Source organism: Pangasianodon hypophthalmus, chromosome 3 (assembly GCF_027358585.1).
Source record: "Pangasianodon hypophthalmus isolate fPanHyp1 chromosome 3, fPanHyp1.pri, whole genome shotgun sequence".
NCBI classification, from domain to species: Eukaryota; Metazoa; Chordata; class Actinopteri; order Siluriformes; family Pangasiidae; genus Pangasianodon; species Pangasianodon hypophthalmus.
The window spans coordinates 6,855,186-6,871,829 of NC_069712.1; the positions used below are offsets into that span (position 1 = coordinate 6,855,186).

General features: G+C 40.9%; 2 protein-coding genes across 6 annotated transcripts in view; one reads left to right on the forward strand and one right to left on the reverse strand.

Moving 5' to 3' along the window:
• fam13a (family with sequence similarity 13 member A) overlaps positions 1 to 6,434 on the forward strand; it is an 85,882-nt gene extending 79,448 nt beyond the window's left edge. For 2 of the 3 annotated variants that reach the window (XM_026933194.3, XM_034302683.2), the window contains 5 exons: positions 803 to 898; positions 1,307 to 1,390; positions 2,464 to 2,663; positions 3,843 to 3,944; positions 4,045 to 6,434. In XM_026933194.3, coding sequence (XP_026788995.3) covers positions 803 to 898; positions 1,307 to 1,390; positions 2,464 to 2,663; positions 3,843 to 3,944; positions 4,045 to 4,168 — 606 coding nt within the window. In that variant the 3' untranslated portion in view covers positions 4,169 to 6,434. The remainder of the gene's footprint in view (positions 1 to 802; positions 899 to 1,306; positions 1,391 to 2,463; positions 2,664 to 3,842; positions 3,945 to 4,044) is intronic. The other variant, XM_053232406.1, reaches the window with a different exon arrangement.
• A 1,693-nt stretch (positions 6,435 to 8,127) lies between these two features.
• The window catches only part of LOC113542133 (probable E3 ubiquitin-protein ligase HERC3), a 35,349-nt gene continuing 26,832 nt past the window's right edge, over positions 8,128 to 16,644 (reverse strand). For 2 of the 3 annotated variants that reach the window (XM_053232407.1, XM_026939478.3), the window contains exons 22-24: positions 16,481 to 16,563; positions 13,925 to 14,108; positions 10,380 to 12,375 (exon numbers count right to left, since the gene is read on the reverse strand). In XM_053232407.1, the coding sequence (XP_053088382.1) occupies positions 12,013 to 12,375; positions 13,925 to 14,108; positions 16,481 to 16,563 (630 nt within the window). In that variant the 3' untranslated portion in view covers positions 10,380 to 12,012. Of the gene's footprint in view, positions 12,376 to 13,924; positions 14,109 to 16,480; positions 16,564 to 16,644 lie in introns of all 3 variants that reach the window. The other variant, XM_026939486.3, reaches the window with a different exon arrangement.

Genomic DNA, 16,644 nt, shown 5'->3' on the forward strand with positions numbered 1-16,644 from the left:
ATATACCCTCCCTTCTCCCTTTCTGATTATTTACTGCTCATTTTCATGGTGCTCCAGATTGCCAGTGGAGAGAGAATAATGTGTGCAGACAGGCTGTGTCTGTGTGTGTGTGTGTGTGTGTGTGTGTGTGTGTGTGTGTGTGTGTGTGTGTGTGTGTGTAGCCTGCAGAACAGACAGATGAAGTTTGTGCTCGTGTTATGCCTGCATTATTCTGTCAAGACTGTAGATGTAAAATCTACAATCATTGCTCGGAGTCAGTCTCCTGCAATTTTATTAATTTAAGACCATCCAGGCTGAACAATGCTGAACATCTGACACAGAATTGTATTGTGATAAAACCAAGGTTAATTAGAGTGCTGTAATTACTCTCATCTGCATCAGGGCTTCAGCTCATTAACCAGGTCAATCACAGCTCAATTTCTCTATTCACTGTTCTCTGTTTTTACAGGCAGACATTCACAACCAGGATTAAAATCCTAGCGGACTAGATAAAAATTTACATTCGCTCATTTTGCTGATGTGATTATTCCAAAGCGACATACAATTCAAGAAGATGAGCAGATGAAGGTTAAGGAGACAAACCATGGTAGTTCTGATCAGTATCCCATAACCTTAACCACGGAGCCACCACTAGACCATAAAAAGAAATTAAATTTCCATTAATATGCAAACAGGAAATACCTCCTAACCCTAAACATGTTGCACAGACTTCATTTGCATACTGGAACGTGATTGGCTCTCGTATTTTATAACGAAATAACACATGCCTGTTCAACACTAACTCTAGTTGTCCTCTTTCAAGATCACAAAGACTGAAAGACAACTCATGAAGCCGCTGTATGATCGATATCGCCTCGTCAAGCAGATCCTATGCAGAGCGTCCACCATCCCTGTCATTGTAAGTACGGTTTTTCCTCTGCCTGAATAGCTGCACATCTGTCCAACAGCAGGATTTTTTTAAAGCAGCCAGGAGAGAATTTTATGGCCTCAGAGCAGCAATGAGATTTGCAAACATGACACACAGTACTGGCAGCTCTGATTGTTGTGACATTGTTTGGGGTAATATTAGCATTAGTTACCACAAATATTTACCACAAACAGCATTCAGAAAGAGGACATAACTTATTACAGCACTGTGAAAATATTACAAGCAGGAACATCCATACTGAAACTATACACCTACAGGAGCTTTTGCTGATCTAGGATCAGTTTAAAGTGGCTGGCGTAGTGGGTTAAGCTGATTTTTTTTAGTTGATCTGAGGTCAGTGTTCTGAGTGGTTCCTTCCTTATGACCCTCCACGAGCAGGGCTCTCCATCCAGCAAGCGGCGAGGCCTTCAGCTGCAGCCCATTATCGAGGGGGAACCCGCTCTCTTCTTCGACCACGGCAAGGTGACGAGCTGCTGCTCAGCCAATCAGAAATGCTCTGACTGTAACCTCCAGCCCCTCCAATTAACTAATCCTGATTGCAGCCTGTTGATTCAGGGTCACATAACTGTGTCAAATCAGTAGTTTTCGAGTGCTTGGAGTGCCGTGTGATTTTTCCCTCACACTGATTGTTAAGCTCTGATTAAACTCATGCAGATGTGTTTCTTGGGCATGGTGTGCGGTGATATGAAGAAGAAACATCCTGTGAGAATCTCCATCCACTGCATCTGTAGTGTGTGTGGGATTACCACAGACAAGAGCTGACACGTTTCCCTGAACGGAAAAGCAGTACACTCGCTAACTCGCTCATAATGCAAGTCTTAGGGCAGCTGTTAAGGCAGTTTATGTAAAACATGCATTCAACTAGAATGTTTTTAAGAATTATTTGCAAATTAAGCTCTAAATCGATATAATTTGTTATTTGAAAGATGGGAACTTTTCCAGAGGGAAGATTTTGTAGTCATGGCAGATGGATGACTTTACTGTTGCTCCAGTGCCAAGACATTGGATAAATCTCCCTACGAACAGCTTTTCTAAGACATTTTATTGCCTGTTTTGACCTAAGTCCTTTATTGTTATTTTATAAAAGTTGTAGGTTTTAATTTATGTTATAGTCCCATATTTTAAACATTTATGGACAGAATTCAACATCTGCCCTTAGACTTTACTTGTAACTAAATTTAGAGTAAACAGGCTTTCTGTTCTTTTCTCAGTACAGGAAACCGTGTCGAAATTCTTGTCCATGGTTTAGGAAGAAAACTCCAGAGTATTCCTTAAACATTATTCTGATGATTTGGGAATGTGCAAATGAGTACATCTTGTATGTGCAAATGAGTACATCTTTGGATGATGCAGCAAATCTGTGTAAAAGATCACCTCTCGGTGTAACATTCGGCTTTCCCTCGTTAATCAAACTCTGATTAAATTAACAGTGTTGACTGAGTGAATCCTGCATGGAGTTTACCTGAAGATCCTCGCGCTAACCAGCTCTGCCCTTCAGCATTTAACTAATCAGGCATAAAACCTTGTCTGTGCAGGAGGAAGAGGATGGTTCAGATGAAGACAACGACAACAGGACGCAGTTTGCCCAGCTGACGGTGCGTCCGGAGCTGAGCATGCTGGGATTTCTGGACCACCTGGATGAGGAGGTGGATGGTTTTATTTCGCCTGTAGACGAGTTGTCGCCTTCAAAGAACAGCACCGACATGAGACTGTCCAACCTGCACGCTGCCACCATGTGAGTGCCACATGCTAATGAGTACAAAGAAAATCAGTAAGGGATGCAATAAGACATTAAAATAATCAACAACAGGGTGGTGTGATGCAGAGTTACTTTTACCAGCCCAAAGTTGATTGTTTTCCTATAACAGCATGTCCTGAAGTGTTTTATTCCTCTTATACTACGGCAATTTGGTAATGATTTCAATTTTTATTTATTAAAGAACGTCATTTAAACTTTTTATCTGTTTATAGTTACATTCAATGTTGTGGAGCGTCCGCAGAACAAGTTAGTTCCTGTTATCTCTTGCGTTATAGCAGCTACAAACTTTCAGTCCATCAGCAGCCTCTTTTTCTCAAAATTAATAATGATAATAAAAAAAAAAAATGGAGCTTATCATGTTCCTGAGAAACCAAAAAGAGTAAACTCTGTCCTGAATACTCTCTGGTGGTGGAAAATGTAAAGTTACAGCTTTCATAAACACTAAATAAACATCTCCTCAGAGAAAATGTCACCATATCAGTGAATAAATGATTAATGTAGAGTGTCCACTAAAAAACTCCTTGTCTTCTACTGTAGTGAACGAGTGCATTTTTAGAAACCTTGCAGCTGGAATTAATGTCAGAACTGCTGTTATGGAAAATTAATCAACACCTTCTAACCAATCAGATTCAAGAATTCATCAGCTGTCGGATAAACGAACATGGCACTTTATCTAGAATTCTCACTGTTGGTGTAATGAACATCATTACAGTACACACACTTTGCACTGCAGCTACGGGCTGTACAACACTGTAGAACAGGATTGTTAAGAATAAATTACAACATGTAGAAAATGGCTGTGTGTGATTGGAATAGACCTCTATAGAATTTACACTTCATTCAGACACACAAAAGGACGAGACAAGACGAGGCAAGTCGTCAGCTGACAGGGTCTCAGAAAGTTGAAACGATGCAGAAAGAACCATATTAGTTCTGTGAGACTTTCACCAGACAGAGCGCAAAAAGACATCTTTACAAATGTTTTTGTAAATGTTTTACATCATGTGAAAGAAAAGGAAGAATAGAGGACATTCGGCACAGACCATGCTCACTGAAAAGAGTTATATTTGTCCGTCGACAACCTGCGACGTTGTTTGCACTATCATTGTGTCGTACTGAAAGAGCTTCTGAACATCCACCTTCTTTCACAAACAGACAGGAACTGGTGGAGCAGCTCCAGGAAGCTCGAGAGGAAAAGAAAAGAATCCGAAAGAACCTGCGTGAATTCGAGGACCAGTTCTTCAGGCAAAACGGCAGGTAAATTGGAACTTCACCAGTGGAACAAAATATGTTACTGTTTCTTCTGAGCCAATAACTTAGCACTTCACAGAAAGCTAACAACACTCTCGTTCCGCAGAAACGTGCAGAAGGAAGATCGCTCGCCCTTGGCAGTGGAATACAACGAATACAAGCACATCAAGGCAAAGCTGAAGCTGCTGGAAGTCCTGATCAGCAAAAGAGACTCCTCTAAGTTCATCTAGCAACTAGCATTGAGGAAATAAAGCACAAGGACAAGCAGACTCTGCTCATGCTAAAGCTAAATAAGCTGGTTGAAAGCCCTCCTGGTGAAGTCGCACATTGGGTGGTTTTTTTTTTTCCCCCTCTCAAGCCATCTGTAGCTCACAGGCAGATTTGGCAGAAGAAGATGCCCCTCCCCCCCCCTCCTCCTCCTCCTCCTCTTCCCTGTTGGATTTCTCTACCACTATTCACACACACTCAGAGTGATACGATCTCACGGTCCTTCTGCTGGACTGCAAACAGATGTCATGTATCTCAGTTCCAGTACCATCAACCAATCAGCTGCGGCTTTCATCAACCAAATTTCCACCTTAACCACTGACAGATCTCACATTTGACACTCTCACGGTGTTGTTATACGTACACATACAGTATAAGTCTAATATATTTGATTACATAAGGAGTTGTATTTATTTCGTCGAACCTTTCTGTTTTAATGGAGTGTCTGTTTAATCAGAGAGGATTAGAAACGTTTCACAGGATAGCAAACCTCTTCATTTTTGATATGACATGATAGTAGATTTGTGGATGATTACTGCTACACTGCCAGTCAAACGTTTTTAAACACCTACAGGTTATGTTTTAGATTTATTTTATAAAAAAAAGACAATGTTTTTATGTGAGGATTTTATTAACACTCACATCCTAATGGCGCAACAGAAAAGCATGATCCATGAGTTCAAATCTAATTGGCTGTGCTGTCTGGGTGAGGGGGATGGTGTTACTCTGTCCCTGTCAATCACAGTGAAATCAACCAATCGTGGGCGTCTGTGAGCTCGTGTATGAGGAAGAGGGCGGATAGCACTTTCCTCCGAGTGTATTACACTGTCCCGTGACGCAGCATGAAGAGCAGTTCGAAAAGACATGATGTTTTTCCTTTCCCAGTTTGTAACCTTTTCCAATTAGGGCTCATTTTTTCAGTTCACTTACACCTGAGATTTTGATTTTCTCATTTTGAAAAAATTGAATCGAACGCGGGTGTGTTTTACCCTCAATGCGATTCTTTTAAGTAGGTGAGGTTAAGTAGCGCCCACCCTCGGGCATGGACCACAACAACCGGTCTGAGTGTCTGGGCGAGGGGGTCTCATCCACACCCGAGTGAAATGTAACGCAGTTCGATTACAGTAAGAAAGAGATTCGACTCTGAATCGACTTCTCGAACCTGAAAGAGAATCAATATTGTGGCTGCGATACACACAATGTTTTAAACTAGTTATTTATAGAGTTATCTAATTATTTATTTAGCGCAGCCTCTGTGTTCTCAGCGCTCGGGTGATTTTTGTTATTTCTAAGCATGCTCCTTTTAACAGTAAAACTCAACTTTTTTCCCCTTGCTTTTTTGTTCCTTTAATTAAGCACAAACAAAACCAAAAGTATTTTTGTTCAAAAGTAAATTTGCTCTTATTTACGCTCAGCAAACGGAATAATAGGTGTAACCAGCAGGCTAGCTTGATGTTCAAAGACATTTGACTGGCATTTTTTTGTTTTATTTTTTTTTAATCACAAGAGGGATTCTGTGTCTGAAATCAGAAGGTTAAGACAATTATGGAAACTTCAGGGAAAAAAAAATATGCCATTTTACCTTTTGTGATTTTCATCATAATTCAGTATGGTGCCATATTTCACACATTTCTATTTGACATATGAATAGTGTTGCAGCTGTAGACAACGTTGCGTTTTTGAAGTATATATTGTATTCTTTCATGCTTTCCCTGTGCAGTAATTTGCTCAGTGTAGCCAAAGCAGGTTATTTAGCGAGAATCAGTTCGTACCATTTTCCTTTCGAGTCTTTTTATATTTCATGTGGCGAAGACGCACAACATCTCAATCTGAGATAAAGCTGACGTTTTGCGTGTGTATTTTTGCATTCTGTTATTGACAGCTCTAACCAGCTTTTATTGTAAAGTCACTGTGTAACAATGACATGGGCCAACAGCTTCACAGCAACATGGCTGCCATTTCTTATTGCAGAGCGATAGTTCTATATGAGACAGAGAGAGAGAAAGAAAGAGAGAGAGAGAATAGGTTTGGCTAATAGAGATTCAGAGTTCAAAATCAGCATGTTAGTCTCTCCTGTTTTTCTCTAAAACAGATATTTTGCAGTGTGACCTTCGTTTTTACTGAACGTGAACACTGATGGTTTATAATGAATAAGGGTGTGTACATTTTAGTACATGATTTATTTGTATTTTGTACATATGACTTAAAGCAAGACCTATTTTTACTGAACTCTCTGGTGTGGTGTGTGTTTTTTTCCACTTGGTTTGGTGTGCAGTATTGGGAAGATTTCTTGCACAGGTTTTTAAAGACAGCCCTTTCCATAGTATGAAAATCCAGAAAACCTTTAAAGAAAAAAAAACGTATGAATATTCTGTAGTCAAAATACTAACTGAGACACCAAGCAGTTTCTCTGAAAAACATTTCATGTTTTCCTTTTCACTATACAGTTAACAGCCCTATTCAGACTGGATTACTTTAGCATGAGGAAGTGGGTAAAGTAATTATTACTGGATTTTCGTCCTGTCTGTATCCATCATGGCAGTATTTATTTATTTTATTTTATTTTTTACAGACTGCAGGTGCACTTGTCTGAGAAGATTACACCATATCTGACCTTCTGTAATACGACCAGTAGACATAACCACATGTCTACATGTCTAGTGTCCAAATTATATCTGTAGGAAAGCAGGATTTGCACTTTTTCTTCAGTATAAAAACACTCTGGGGACAGGCCTCCATGTTTGTCTTTTGTTAGCAACAAGCTAGCCAGCTAACTGTGATGAGTGATGTATATTTCCTTCATTAAATTAACTGTACAGTCAGTGTTGTAAGCTTCAGGTTCCTGGAGGACCAGTGGTTAGGCCACAGCGCTCTACATGCTACTTTGTTTACTGTTGATGCTGTTAGCAGCCCTGTTGATTTGACGTCACTTACTGAACTCGGGCTGAGAAAACCATCCTGAGCATCCGAGTTGAGGGGTGTTTCCTTTTCTGAGGTTGTTCCGAGTTTTAGTCTAATATAGCATACATTACTGAGTTCTTAGCACATGTTTATGCTATGTACATGTTAAGGTCATGTGACTTACTAATAAGCAGCAAACCCCCAAAACAAGTGCTGATAAGAAAGGTTAAACAATCGGATTGCGTACATCATGAAGACATTCCTTTCTGTGATTTATACATAGATCGCTTATCCTGTGTGAATGAATCATAATCATACACTCATTACAGCCTCTGGCAACAGTACACTAACAGACATATGTCTGGAAAGCTTTTCCTGTCCAAACAATACTAATGACCTTTAAAGATTAGAGAGAGAGAGAGAGAGAGAGAGAGAGAGAGAGAGAGACTGGAACAACCTTAAAAAAAAAGCACAGAGAACATGATGCATTGGGAGGTGGAATTTTCATTTTAATTTAAATGCTCTGGAAGGAAAAAAAAAATAGATAAAACAATATATTCCATTTGAGAGAGGTATAAAAGTAAATATACTTTACTAAAATAATGCAGCAGCAGCCACTAAGAAGCCCTTGTTTGCTGAAGTTGACAGTAATGTATGGGACAGAAAGGCTTGGTGCTGTTTGTTCCAGTGTGGATGAATGAACACAGCGTGACGAGAGGACACACTGAACGCAGCACGAGTCTTCAGTGTGTGTGCAGCGTTCCTCTCCTGTGGCTTCTGCCTCTTCACCATCACCATCATCATCATCATCATCATCATCATCACATGGCTTCACTGTGTGTCACTTTACACACCAAGTCATTCTGATCCAGTACTTAATGTCAGAGCGTCGTGGCTGTGGAAAGGAAATCCCTTTTAAACATCCTATTCTTCGTCCCTTGACATTCCTCAGACACGGAACGCAGTAATGCTGAAGAAACTCAGATTTCAATGCAATAACGGAAGAATGATGTTTAAAGAAAAAAAAACATGAACAGATTTAGATAAGAGCGCACCACATTGGTGCTGTACGCCTCCAGTCCAGCGCGGTACAGCGACTTCCTGCTCCAACACCGACAACCTACAACGTCCTGATTTGTCCATCGTTTTGTTAAAAATACCTAGAGTAATGAGGGCAGAGCTTCATTTAACACTGAGCAGCAAATCACAAAGTTGCTGTTGTTTTCACTTTTTGATAATTTGACATAGCGGACTCCTTAGCATAAAATTCTGGTTTTAATTGCACAATATAATAGTTTAGCTAATGTTAACATTAACTATCTAGCAGCATCTATGTGATGGTAAGTGGCTATCCAAGTTCATCCGGAAGCTAGCTAATGTTTGCTAAACTATTAATAAAGTTAACAAACTAAATATTATATCTGCTATTAAAGCCAATAGCCAAGTATACTAGGCAGAGTGTTCATGCTTGTTAAACTACAATATTGCGTATTTTGCTAATCTGTAAAGCCACAGAAGTAAAACAGGAATGCTAATGTAGGTGTAATATGAATGAATTTGTAAATGGCTGCTCAAATTTAATTTAAGCTCCGCCCCTGTTGACCCAGAGATGCCAGTCACTTGGCAATCTCAGGATATTTCCACTGGAAGATCCTCCCATTTTAAAATCTAGTAATTTGATTCATTTTTGTGTCATCTATTTAGCTAAATTCAAGCTGTACATCCTCTGGTAGCCCCGCCCCTTCCACTACATAAAGTAGACTGTGACCTGAGAGTGCAAAAAGTGTCCTGCGCACAACACTTTCTTTCTTTGTGGTGTTATTTCATCATCCACGTGTTTATAAATGACGAAGTCTGGCTGAATTTTCCAGCATCACTTGAAAAATATGAAAAGTACAGAGTATGAGACACAGCTCATGACATTAAAGGTACAGTCAGTGATTATGATTTAAAAAAAAAAAAAAACGACAAAATAAAAAACACCAACATGTGTTGCTTATGCTCGAATGCCTGAAAAGTAGTGCAAGCGGCAGAACATTCGAAAAGACAATCATCATGTAAGTAGAGACACCTCCTTGTCCTGACTGATTGTGTGTTGGTGGTCCATAGAAACAGATATTTTATATTAAGGGAAACAGCAAACTATTACTGACAAAATCACTGACCCCACCTTTAACTGCTGGGTTTAAATCAGGAGTGTTAGAGCAGGAATCTCCGCCCTGGACTCGGGACATGCACAGGACCAGCGTTCAGCTCCGCTCATTCCACAGATTCATGGTTGTGCATAGGCCGACGTTCAAATCAAAATCATTTACACACATCACCCAGTTATTGCTGGCTCTCCTCCCTCGAACAGAAAAAAAATCTCCGTCAGTTACAGCGGTCGTCTGTGGCTTTCAAATCCTCAGCTATTTTTTTTTTTCAACCATAAATAACATTTTCAGGTTTACCGTATACATATTTATTGTGGCACTAAACAGTCATTAGCAGGCTCAGCTTTCACTCTGGACGTCACACTTGCATGCACGCTAAAGCGGGAAAAGGAGAATAAACGAAAGCTGTAAGCATTCCTCACTAGAGGCTCGTATTAAAGGCAAAGTTGTAAATGGACTCGCACGAATTCACTGGTCGAGTTACGAATAAGCAGAGAGGATTAATAGGCTTTCATGTCTGGATAATGGCTTGTTCCGTCCTCCATCACTTCAGCAGCAGGTCTGGACATCTCTAGTCAAAAGCTCAGAGGACAAGGACTTGTGTCTGTTTTTATACCAAGTTCTTTCTTTCTCACCAAGCGCAAAAGCAAAAAAAAAAAAAAAAGTCGGCAAAAAAACACCCAAAGAAACAAGCGCCCGGGTGTGACTCCAAACCGACCAAAAACATTTCCTGTCTCGGCGTAGAACGGCAGATTTTTCTACCGTACATGATCCTGACACTGATCCCAGAACTCAGAAAGGAACAGGAAAGCAAAAAGCGCTCCGAATAACAATGTGCACGTCAGGAATTCTTGCACTAACACTCCAAAAAAAAAAAAAAAAAAAAAAAAAACCCAAACAAAATCAGATAAAAGATTTATTCCACTCAGAGTTCAGCAGAGTTCACTGTCTGTGCACGGTCCTACTCACACTGTCAGAGCCGCTCTGCATGGGAGATCGGACGTCATCCGTCCGCGGTCAAAGTGCGAGTGTGTGTGAAAGAGCGGTGGGTTCTCACTCCAGGCTGAAGCCTTCGTACTGCTCGATGGCGCATGTGAGCCTCGAGCGCAGCGTCTCTTTGCTCCTGTAGCACGGCAGGTCTAGCAGGTTGTAGCAGGTGTGAGCGACGGGCAGGAAGTGCTCCTCTGCCGACGTGGACTGGATGATGATGTGCAGGCTGGACATGCCGTGGATGGGGATCCGGTCACTGCCTGTGAGGAACACTGATCCGAGAAGAGAGAGACTGGTAGCCTCAACACTGATTATTAAACACTTCAAACACAACACTTCTTAAGTGTACAGCTGCAGACTGAAGCTCATGTTTTCCCATGCACAGTGTGTGTTAATCGTCCAGGTTCGGTTTCTGAACACAGCAGAGCTGCTGGCAGGATTTTACTGGTTGGTGTTTATACTGTTTCTCAATCCAGCAGTGATGATTAGATGCCACTACCATGTTAAGTGTCACTGCTGTACTGAGAATCAAACACAGATTTTACCACAAACTCCCTAGCGTATGTTGGCGGACGAGGCGACAATATTTTTTTTTTCAGATGTGCTCCAAGCAATAGTAATATGCGATCGCTACTTAATTTTTTAAACTTACCAAGAGACCCAAGAGACTAAAGTCCCACCTTCTTGTTTTCTATTTGAAGTCACAGGTCAAAGTTCACCTAGGTTTTTTGGTCAGGAGTCTAAGAGAGCAAAATTGGCCAGAAGTCAGCATTAAGTGAATGTAACCATTTTTCACGTACCACGCCCATTTCCCTCCGGTGATTAAGCTTTCTTTTCAGGCCAATTTTTATTCGTGTTTGGTCTGCGGTCAAAAATCATTAATATTATGGCTAAACTGTAAATGCTCACCCAGGTAATATCTGGTCAGCCGCGGTCCCCTTTTAATGATGGACAAGAAGAGGGTTGGCAAATATACATCATCTTATATATACACACTTACATATACACATCTTATATATACACTTGGCTGGCCACAAGCTATAGAATATTGAAACCTGCAGTGTTACTGGCTCTCTGCACTTCTGTGTATACACTTTTGAACACAATTCACTCGCTGGAACGAGGTCTGTAGCAAGATTGTCTGGGTCACTCTGTGGTGAGTAAACATGGTGGGTGGTTTGCAATCAAACGCCTTTTCCTGTGAAAGTACTTTTTGGACATGTCTAGCCAAAGCTAGACGTCTGCTTTGGGCTACAGTTAGTAATTGGACACCTACAAAGTGACCTACATGGTATTTTTTACCTGACTGGACATTGATCTGGTCTGAATATGAAAATAGATGTATTTTATGCACTTTTTGTACATTTTTGTTGCTCCCCTGCTTGTCAACGTGAATGTGCCTTTGGGAAACATCACCAAAATATTGTCACCACTTCTATATTCAGTTTGTGAGATTGCCTAAACCTTTTGGTCCTAAATATTTTAAAGTGATCACAATACTGAAAAGTATTGAAAACTGAAACTGAACAGCTGAAGATTGGACAAACATCGCCGAGTCTTTTTTCCAGTCTTTAACTGTCTGGTTTTGGTGAACCTGTGCCCACTGTAGTCTCCTGCTCATGGCTGACAGGAGTGGAACCCGATGTGGTCTTCTGTCTGTCTGCCTCAGAGTTGGATGGTTTGAGATGCTTTACTACTCACCATGGTTGTAAACAGTGGTTATTTGTTTCTCAAATACTCAAACTTCCAACCAGCAGTGAACATTAACAGAAGCTTTTGACTCGTATCGGCATGATTTTAAACACTGCACTGCTGCTACATGACTGGCTGACTGGACAGCTGCATGAATTAGCTCTGTGAGCTAGCTTTTCACTTGTACACAATAACCTTAACTTCTCTTCAGTTGACACTTTCCTGATGTTTCCCCTGTAGTCCACCACTCCTCTCTGCACAAGGGTGTAAGTCTGAACGCTGAACCACACGCTACAGCATGAGTAATAACACTGCGCACCGAGACACTTACGTAAGAACTGTTTCTTTTTCTCCAAGGGAAACTCGTGGAACACCTCCCAAAACATCCGCACTGTAGGATGGGAGGCCGAGAACTCGCCTTTGTAGCTCGCATTCTGCAAAATAGCATGAAGCACTTCACCATAAAAGTGCAATAAAACAGCAGACTGCTCAAAAACATCACGAATAAAACTGTGGTATAATCTAATGCACAGGATCAGTGCTTTTTTACAGTGAGCAAGCATTAGAGCTTTTCGTGTGTGTGTGTGTGTGTGTGTGTGTGTGTGTGTGTGTGTTTACAGACACTTCCTACATTCTGTCTAACACTGTGAGAGATAGAGAGAGTCTTTCACAAAGCGCCGCAGGTGTGGAGTTACCTAACCAGGTTGATCAGCAGTCTGGTACAGTGATTACCCAGAATGCTCTCTGCCCGAGACCAAAATTACAACACAGCAGCTGCACTTGTACACTTTATAAAAAAGACTTGCACATTCTTGCACCACCTCATCTGTCATGCTGCTGCAATCTTCTGGCGTTTCTGAATAGTCATGATACAGTTAGTTACACTAGTGAAACTTTAAGTATCACCAAACACGGATAAAAAGTTCCTGATAAAATAAGAAAACATGCGTGGTGATTTCTGAATTTAGCTAGCCAAGTAGTAAAACATTGTAAAAATGGCTAAACAGTGTAACTGAATACTTTCCTGTACAAGATAAATACACTTACAATGGCTTGGTTTAATATTTCTCCCCTCTCAGTTCTGACTCGAGTTCCAGCATGCCCCTGATGCCGCGTTCCTGATTCACTGCTGACGGTTAAACACTCAACCTCTCTCCTGTACAACAGCACTATAATGATTCCACTGATAACTTTCTAACCATTAGCTCATGTTTCACAGAAAAGATCTTGTGATTATGGATCTTGTGTTTTCAGATAGGGAAGGTGAACACAGCACGCTTTCTGTTCAAGTGTTTAAAGTCTTGAGATCACTGTGGTAAGGAAACTGGGAAAATATTAACTCTGAGCAAATATCAGCATCTCCCTGAGATGTTAGTTAAAGACTCTGTACAACTCATAAATATTAAACACAACTCCACTTAAATGCAGAATCAGATCATATGCAGAACCGCAGAAATTAAATGATGAAGTGGAGGCGAAGAACACGACACTAAGCACTGCCCTGTTTCCTCCAACAAACCTCTGCTTTTCTGACATCATCTTTACGTCTCAGAAGCAGACACCTCGCTCTCTTCACAACGCATTTCATTCAAATATTTTCACAAACTATAGCCTAGAAATCTTTCCACTTTCTTTCTTTCTTTCCTTCCTTCATACTTTCCCTTTCTTTCTTCCCTTCTATTTCCTTCCTTATCTTCCTTTCCTTCCCTTTCTGTCTCTCCTTCTCTTTCCTTCCATTTCTTTCATTCCTTCTCTACTTTCTTCCCTTTCTCCCTTCCTTACTTCCTTCTCTTCCCTTTCTTTCTTCCCTTACTTCCTTCCCTCTTTCTTCCTTTTGCTCTTGCAGGTTAAATTTTATGGTAGAGCTCCAGCTCTCTCTCTCTCTCTCTCTCTGTGTGTGTGTGTGTGTGTGTGTGTGTGTGTGTGTGTGTGTGTGTGTGTGTGTGTGTGAGAGAGCACATGTGTGCGCTGCTACTCTCCCACCTTCTCTAGCTCCTCCCAGTTGTAGCTGCTGTTGCCCACCACCATGGCCATGAGCTCAGAGGGCTGGAACAGAGAGAGGATCCGGCCACCACACACCTTCAGGAACCCGCTGGCAAACGCAGAGTAGAGCTCTCGTACTGACTCACTGAACACGTAGTGCAGATAGGCCTGCACGAACTCCTCTCTGAAACACACACACACTCATTCATTCATTCATTGTTCTTTTAATGCCATGTCAGCATCAGTGGCTGTTTTCATGGCGAGATCACAGTAAGTAAAACAGGATGTTCCATAAATTCTTACAGTATTACAAAGATAAGATATTACAACACTCAAAAACAGCAGCTACATAATATCCTTCACATTAATATTCGATAATAATTTTAGGATTTTTCCTGGTAAGACATTTTGGAACACTTCTCTCTCTCTCTCTCTCTCTCTCTCTCACACACACACACACACACACACACACACACACACACACACACACACCTATTTACTCTATTAAGAAATCCAGATTGTATGAAATGAAAACCAACAATGCCCCGACCCTACACACACCACATGATCAACACAATAAGATTTCAGCTCTGTTACTTAAAAGTAGGTGACAAAACAGTAATTATTTATTTCCACACTTGAACAGTCAAATAAATTCTCCCTAAACTATAAAAAAAAAACACATTCCTGAAGATATTCAAGAATATCAAATAAATTAGGACATTTTGTTACCTGAGTGACAACACTGATATACTTGTATGTGTGTGTGTGCGTGTGTGTGTGTGTGTGTGTGTGTGTGTGTGTGTGTGTGTACGTGTGTGTGTTTCCCATCCACCCCACTGGAGTCTGCAGGATCTGGTGTCCATCAGTCTTGTGATATGAATCCTGAAAAGCTTCCAAAGTGAATTAAGGCTTATAATCTAACTCTGGCTGAGGATCTCTAATCTCTTCAAGGGATCAGATGGTAGAGTCACGTCTGGTGTGTATGATAGTATCTCAGTACGTGTGTGTGTGTGTGTGTGTGTGTGTGTGTGTGTGTGTGTGTAGAACAAGGTTTACTCCTACACACACAATCTTTGGCCACCTGCCTAATTTCTCTGACAGATATCTGGTTCAGCCGGCCTTGTGGCAAGAGTACAGATGCTGCACTCACTCCTCCCTTACACTTAAAGCAAAGCGTGCACGTCTCGCCAGAAGAGTTTAACACACACACACACACACACACACACAACTCCTCTGTTCTCAGGTGGCACTGATCATCAGTACACTGGCTAAAATAACTAGCTGTTATAATGTTAGTGGTCAGTAAAGTACATCCATCCATCCATCCTTATGTTGTTTCAGGGATGTTCCACAACACTAAATGTAACTATAAAGAGATAAAAAGTATGATGTGACCTTCTCTAATAAAAGACATTGCAATCTTCAGCAAATTGTGGTGCTGGAAGAGGAATAACACAGTTCGAGACATACTGATTTAGGAAAATAAATCAACCTCAGGGTAGGAACATTAACTCCACTTTGTGTCAGGCTGCATTACACCATCCTGCCCTTTATTATTTTCCTATAACTGCATGCCCCCAAGTGAAAACCCCTAAGAAAATGACATGTTTGTGCAGAAAGGGGAGGACAAATAGTCAACTATACACATTCTACAATGTTACAACCTATGTAGTGTGCATACATAGTGAATGGAAAGCCGTTTAGGATTCAGCCTACTGTGTTAGAAGAAAAAAAAAAAACCATTACTGATTTCTACACATCCCTCAGGGTAAATTAATATCAATACATACAAAACATTAAAGTTTAGGATAAAATGATGATAGTCCCTTATAGTGATTCATATGAACACAAAGTAGCACTACTAATATCTGATATAATAATTGAAATCTAATACAGAATTTGTAAGGGAAACTGAAAGGCGTATACAGAAAGCCTCAGTGCAGATGCAGTGTGATGTGTGTAGTATATCACTGTCCTTCCTGCCTGCTGCACACTGCTGATTTCTGCCAGCTGATTTCAGTTTTAGTCCAGAAACTATGTGGCAGAACTCCATGTTCTGAAAAGCCACAGCAAGTCTGCTATTAAAATGGCTGCTTTGTGATCCTGCCAGTGGATCCTTTTCATTTTGGCAGAATGTGTAGTGTGTGTGTCTGTGTGTGTGTGTGTGTGTGTGTGTGTGTGTGTGTTCTCCTGTCCTCTGGGACAATGCTCTTTGGGTTTAGGGCCTAATGGAATGTGTGTGTCTATATATATATTTTGTTGTAGCATCCCATCTGTCTGCAGAGCCCATGAAATCTCAAAATTCTGTCCCATATACACACACACACACACACACACACACACACAAATTCACACACACACTCCATTAGGCTTCAAGCCTAAACCCTCAGAGCACCGTCCCAGAGGACAGTAGAACACATACACACATCCAGTACATACTGTATACACACACACACACACACACAGTCAAATATGGGACACAATTCGGAACACTGTGACCAGTAAATAAGACTCTACTGAGGTAGAAATATGTGTTAGGCCTGAGTAACACACCTGTTGGACTTATCCACTGTTTTGTTCTCTCCTCCAGGGACGAGCTCCTTCACCTCTGTTACCCCATAATACTCCCGGCTAATCTGTAAAGAGATGCATGTCTCTTTGTTAATGGACATGATTTTGCAAGACATGAACTTGGAGTTAGTATGCATACACTATAT